The sequence below is a fragment of the Poecilia latipinna genome, unplaced genomic scaffold, assembly GCF_001443285.1.
Source record: "Poecilia latipinna isolate Pla-1442-1.1 unplaced genomic scaffold, P_latipinna-1.0 Scaffold3771, whole genome shotgun sequence".
Taxonomy (NCBI): Eukaryota; Metazoa; Chordata; class Actinopteri; order Cyprinodontiformes; family Poeciliidae; genus Poecilia; species Poecilia latipinna.
This window is the reverse complement of record NW_015116387.1, coordinates 32,167-38,093: the sequence shown is the minus strand read 5'-3', so window position 1 is coordinate 38,093 and position 5,927 is coordinate 32,167. Positions and strand designations below refer to the sequence as shown.

At 50.7% G+C, this 5,927-nt stretch overlaps 1 protein-coding gene across 1 annotated transcript in view; it reads right to left on the bottom strand.

Annotated features, from left to right (window-relative positions):
- Nucleotides 1–1,319: 1,319 nt before the first annotated feature.
- The window catches only part of tg (thyroglobulin), a 34,237-nt gene continuing 29,629 nt past the window's right edge, over nucleotides 1,320–5,927 (bottom strand). The window contains exons 37-49 of the mRNA XM_015024699.1: nucleotides 5,505–5,639; nucleotides 5,248–5,430; nucleotides 4,975–5,179; nucleotides 4,800–4,887; nucleotides 4,531–4,681; nucleotides 3,986–4,170; nucleotides 3,284–3,457; nucleotides 3,076–3,210; nucleotides 2,748–2,935; nucleotides 2,074–2,178; nucleotides 1,849–1,989; nucleotides 1,599–1,777; nucleotides 1,320–1,523 (exon numbers count right to left, since the gene is read on the bottom strand). Coding sequence (XP_014880185.1) covers nucleotides 1,432–1,523; nucleotides 1,599–1,777; nucleotides 1,849–1,989; nucleotides 2,074–2,178; nucleotides 2,748–2,935; nucleotides 3,076–3,210; nucleotides 3,284–3,457; nucleotides 3,986–4,170; nucleotides 4,531–4,681; nucleotides 4,800–4,887; nucleotides 4,975–5,179; nucleotides 5,248–5,430; nucleotides 5,505–5,639 — 1,961 coding nt within the window. The 3' untranslated portion in view covers nucleotides 1,320–1,431. The remainder of the gene's footprint in view (nucleotides 1,524–1,598; nucleotides 1,778–1,848; nucleotides 1,990–2,073; nucleotides 2,179–2,747; nucleotides 2,936–3,075; nucleotides 3,211–3,283; nucleotides 3,458–3,985; nucleotides 4,171–4,530; nucleotides 4,682–4,799; nucleotides 4,888–4,974; nucleotides 5,180–5,247; nucleotides 5,431–5,504; nucleotides 5,640–5,927) is intronic.

Genomic DNA, 5,927 nt, shown 5'->3' with positions numbered 1-5,927 from the left:
GAGAAACAGAGGGAGGAAAAATGTTAATGAACTGGATTTACTGTAACTCCTGGAAACAAATGAGACATTTAGCATGTTGTGATCATATGAGAATCATTTTCATATGTCAGTCTGCTGCTTTCAGCTCCTCTCATAACAAGCTGTTTTATGGTCTCTGTCTCTTTAAATTCTACTATGCTGCTGCTGGCCACGCCCCCCCAACTCAATGTTTACACTCAGTTAGGAAAATGGCAGTTATACACCATACATGTTTGAAAAGCAGAAGAGGAACCTCCTGCACAACCAACAAGAATGCAGAAAGTGGTTTCTGGATGGTTAGGCAACCACTAAATGTTTGTCTTTTCCAGCAGCCATTGTAGAGCCAGAAAACCAGATGACCAAATGTGCTAGAGCTCAAATTGGGTAATTGGATGGGCTTCACTGTGGTTGCTAGGTAATGCTGCAGCGCTCATTAATTGGGAAGTTTTTAAAATGGTTGTTTTGCCAAAACATGGCTGAGTGTTTCTTTAAGTGCTTAGATTGCTTTTAGAAGCTGTTAAGATCCAAATGTAAGGGTGCATTGCATTCACATCAGCCCTGTCCAGTCGCTTCAATCCAGCTCCAGTCTATTTGCCTAGTCAAAGTCTGGTTCGTTTAGTCAGGTGTGAATGCTAACCGACCTCTGACCTCTGGTCCTCCAAACCTCGGTTTGGGTTCAGATGAAGTGATCTCTGGTTTGGTTTGAATGTGAACGCCAAGCGGACTGGAGAGACCGCTCCAAAAGCAGGAAGTGAACTACAGAGCAGGGCATTCTGGATAAATGCAACCAAAGCTAACATACTAGCCTAGTGCTAGCAGCAGAAATGGCTCCTGGCCTTCAGCCAAAGACTAAAGAGAAATCCTCCAACCACTAAAATCTGACGCCTCCATCTTGTTTCCACCTGGTGAAGAAGGAAGTTGCTCTCAGTGTCTCCAGTGGTTCTTGGTGCAGCGCCCCCACAGGCCAGGAGGGGAACAGGTTGGTTTGACTCAGAACCACAGAAGCTGGAGGTGGAGCAGATGGTCTGGGTCCAGTAGAACCGGGTTGACAGGACCATCAGGAGGGAAACATGCAAAATGTTTGAATTTGAATGAGTGAGAACCAAAAACATGAGGGAGAATGTTGTTGATCGGGTTCTGGTGTTGTCCTGACCCGGTCAGGAAGAGTCGGTCCACACGGAACCAACATATTATCAAATATAAAACATATGTTTAAATTGTATTCAGTGACTGGACACCAACCAGGGGAAAGGATTTAATTTAACAGAGTTTATGGAAACAAATCACTCACTGGACTGCAATCAGTTTTAGATGCTTTTATTGATTATTGGGAACAAAATGATCAGCAGAAACTCATGAATCAAAGTGCATTATGGGAAATGTGGTGTGAGGGTTTCCATGTTGATGATGTCATCAGTTGTAGGCGTCCTTGTTGGTCTGTGATTGGCTGGATGGTGCAGCCAATGGGAGCTCAGGGATCTGGACAGGCTCCGCCCCCAAGTCACCTGCAGAGAAGATCAGAAAGGTAAAAGCAGAAGAAGAAATGATCTGAACCCTGCAGACGTTCTAGCAGAACCGACCCGTCTTACTGGTCAGTCTGGTTCCCAGTTCCCTCCAGAAGGAGCAGGCGTTCTGCCTCAGGCCCTGCTGATGCTGGAGGGCGGGGCTTAGCTCCAGGTAGGTGGGCGGAGCCTCAGCGGTGACCGGCTGCCAGCGGGGCAGAACTGACTCCGCCCACACGTGGGACGGGTTTGGGTTCCTGAAACAGAACCAGGAAGAGTCAGCGTGCCTGTGAGCTGCTGGCCGACCCGACCCAGATGTGGTCCTGACCCGGTCCGTATGAAGCTGGAAGCGTAGGTCATCACAGCCAATGAGAGGCGCCGATCAGACGAGGTGAAACGCTGAGAGTTCATTGGCTGGAGGGGAATCCCAAACAGGAACTGAACGTCCAGAGGAACCAAAACATCGGCTCTGTGGAGAAGGAGCAGGAAAAGGCCCGGTTACATGACCCGCACACAGAACAGCTGTTCTGACCCGGTCCTCTCTGCTCCCTACCTGTCCTGAGCGCTGGAGGCGGGCTGGTGGTACTGGAAGATGTTGGTGCCGCTGGCGGCCCAGTGGAGAGCCATCTGCACCGTGGGACAGATGATGAACAGATCTCTGCAGCCAGACACACAGACCGACGGTCATTAGTCCGACTGGCCGGTTCTGCTCTCAGAACCCGGATCAGCCCAGCTGAAGCTGCTTCCTCTGCAAGAACGGTTCTCACTTCTCACCAGAACCAGGCATCGCTAACTAAAAAGCTAGCTGCGCTAACAAAAGCAGTAAAGCCTTAGTTCTGCTAATGCTAAGGGGCTACACCACATATTAATCAGAGGAAGCTAATGCTAAAGCGCTAATTTAAACCATGCTGATGTGTCACTGACACAAAATGAAAACGAGAGAAAACAGAACTGCTGCATAAACTCTTCAAAATAAGAGCATGAGGATAAACAGCCAACAGCCTGAACATCTTAAACTTCAACACATGATGAACTTTATTCAACTGAAAGTTTGCTGAGCAGAAACATTAAGTGTGCTAAACATTTACAGAATTATCAAAATGCTAAGCTAAAAATTAGCTTAATCATTGGTGCATTAGTGGAATGGTCCCAACACTGACCTTTGACCTTTATTAACCTGACAGTGTGAAACCTTGTTGTTGGTATTTTGTTTGGCCTGATGGTCACCTGGTGGCGTTGTTGAGCGCTCTGGAGAACAGGTTGTAGCCAGCAGCTGACGGGTCGTGGTCCAGAGAGTAGAACCAGGCCGCCGCGTCCTTCAGCAGCGCGTTTCCCGAGGCTCCGCCCAGAGAACGACTCAGGGCCTCGTAGAACGCAGTCTTCCTGTCGCCTCGACCCTGCAGAGCCTCGAAGTCCTGAGGACACAGTCATGAGACCGCCGCTGAGTCATGAGACCGCCGCTGAGTCATGAGACCGCCGCTGAGTCATGAGACCGCCGCTGAGTCATGAGACCGCTGCTGAGACCATCTCTATAAAAACAGCAGTGACCTCTGACCTTTATCCTGCGTGCTCTGCTGATCAGGCCGTCGTGTTCTGATGTGCCCAGCATCAGGTCCACTCTGTGGAAGGACTCGGACTCGGACCTGCGGACCGGAGCCCAGGCCTGGAACGGACCGCTGACCGCCAGCAGCTGCACCACAAACATACGGGTCAGACATGGAGGAGCCGGAGCGGCAGAACTGCCTGGACCTCAGAACTCTGACCTTCGTCTGAGCCGCGTTCAGCTTGTGAACCGGAGTCGATCTGAGGCATGCCACCATAGGGCCGTCATCAGAGAGGTCAGAGGTCACGCAGCCAAGCTCCCGAGCCAAATCCACGGCTTGACGTCTGCCGGCCGAAGCAGTTTGGACCAAAGATGGAGAGAAAACAGAACCTCCCTGCAGGACGACAGTTAGAGAAGAACATCACACATGTTGAGCAGCCGTCTGGTTTCACTGCACATTAAAGACACAACAGAGATTTGGGTTATTTAGAAGTAGAAGAAAACAATGAATCACCATGTTATTCATTCAACTAATGTCACAGTTTCAAACTAAATATTTAATTTGGACATAAATATTTAGCTTTACGTACAAACTAATAATTAGTTAGATAAATCTTTAGCTTGCTAATTAAATATTTAGAAAGAAAGCTAAATGTTTAGTTTTGGAGAAAATACTGACCTCTATGAATATTTGTAAACTTTCTAAATTTATAAATAATAAGGTGAAAATATTACTTCTAAAAATGAACCAATCGTTCATGGAAGCTAAATAACCCAAATTATTTCTGTTAATTGTTGGCAGTAAGTGTGCAAACGGCAGGCAGGAGGCTGCAGCTCTGAATTAACACACATGTGGTGTGATGCTGCTGCAGCTGCTGCTGCAGCTGTTGATGCAGCTGTTGATGATGCTGCTGCAGCTCACCATCAGGATCATTCTGTGGAACGGAGGCGAAGAGGAGAGCAGAGTCAGGCTGCTGATGTCGGCGCCGCGCCGCTCCGCCCCCACCGTCACGCTCCCGCTGTCTCCGCCCACCAGGGAGATGTGGGCGTGGACCCAGCGCAGCGCCGCCTCCTGGTCCGACAGGCCGTAGTTACCATGGAGACCACCTGTAGTCACCATGGAAACGGGGGGTCAGACAGGTGTGTGTTTGGCTGCCGACCCGTATTGGTGTGTGTGTGTGTGTGCGTTTGTTTGTAATACCTTGTGGGGACAATTTTCCTGACATATACTACGTTGTGGGGACCGGAGCCTGGTCCCCACGAGGGGAAACCCTGTTTTTGGGTCAGGGGTCAGAGTTAGGGCTAAGGTATGAATTGAGTTTTGGTTGGTTAGGGTTAGGAAAAGGGTAAAGGTCAGGTTTAGGCTGTAGAAATGAATGGAAGTCAATGGAAAGTCCCCACAAAGATAGCAACACAAACATGTGTGTGTGTGTGTGTGTGTGTGTGTGTGTGTGTGTGTGTGTTCACCTGCAGTCAGGAATCCCAGTGCTGCCGTACGGTAGCTGGCCGTTACCACGACAATGTTCCCCAGAGCAGCGAGGGCGGAGCCATCCAGCAGGTTCTGGTTCTGGTTGGCTGGAGGGTTGAAGAAGTAAACCAGGACCGGGACTCGCCCTCTCTGGTGGAGTAGAAGAAGAACATTTCCAGGACCGGAGGACTAATGTCTCAGAAACTCATCCATGTTTCTCTTTAGAGGCCTTGTTCTGGTCGGACCCGGTCGGGTGTTCAGGACTCACCTGGACAGCGGGCGTGAAGATGTTAAGGTAGAGACAATCCTCGCTGGAAGCTGAGTCCTCATCGTCGCCGGGTTGAACGCAGCTGGGCCTGAGAGCGAAACGGACCGGAGGGTCACTGATGGTTCTGACCCCAAGGTTCTGATGGTTCAGACTGGTCCTGGTTCTGATTGACTACCTGGGCTTGGTGGCGTCCCAAGTTCCCGTCCAATCGGCCAGCTGCGCTGCCTCAAAGCGGAGCACTCCTATTGGTGGACGAGCGTACGGGACTCCGAGGAACCGGATCACCGTCCTCCTGTCTGAGCCGACTGCTGTTTCCATGGCAACACCCTGCAGCGTCCCATGACCGGGAACTGAGATGGACGCAGCCTGCGGCGATCGCTCTAAGAAAACGTTTGGGTCAGTGAGCTGCCATGCTCTGTTCTGCTCTGTGATTGGCTCATCAGCTCACCTGCCCTCAGGTAGACCTGGGGGGCGGGCTCTTTCACCACCAGGCGGCAGGAGGAGGCGGGGCTAAGGGAGTCTGGGGCGGAGCTTAGCCCACAGGTCGTGGTGTCAGGGTACAGGATGCAGCGGACCGCTGACTCCACCTTCCTGAGTGACACGGCAACACAAGACTCCGCCTCCTGGCAGGCTGAGAGGAAACACGCTTTCATTAACTTCACCTCTGACCTCTGCATTCCAACAGGTTATATCACCTGCAGTTACCATGGAGACACCAGTCCCTGGTCCTTTCCCGGTCAGTGTCGATGTCACGGCTCACGTGGATGACATCATACGTAGAGAGAGACGCGTCAATCAGGAGCGAAGACTCTGAGAGGAGCCGCCAGTCATCCATGAAGACTGAAACAGATTCAGGCTGTCAGAGCCGACCCGGGTCCAGCAGAACCCGGACACACACAGACACAGTAGAACTTTATTCCAACCATCCTTGTTCCCACGATGCTTTAAATCATAGCTGGGAACGTGTCTACTAATGTACTAACAGGGAGCTAACAGGAGAGCTAACAGGGGAGCTAACAGGAGAGCTAACAGGAGAGCTTAACAGAGGAGCTAACAGGAGAACTAACAGAGGAGCTAACAGGAGAGCTTAACAGAGGAGCTAACAGGAGAGCTAACAGTGGAGCTAAC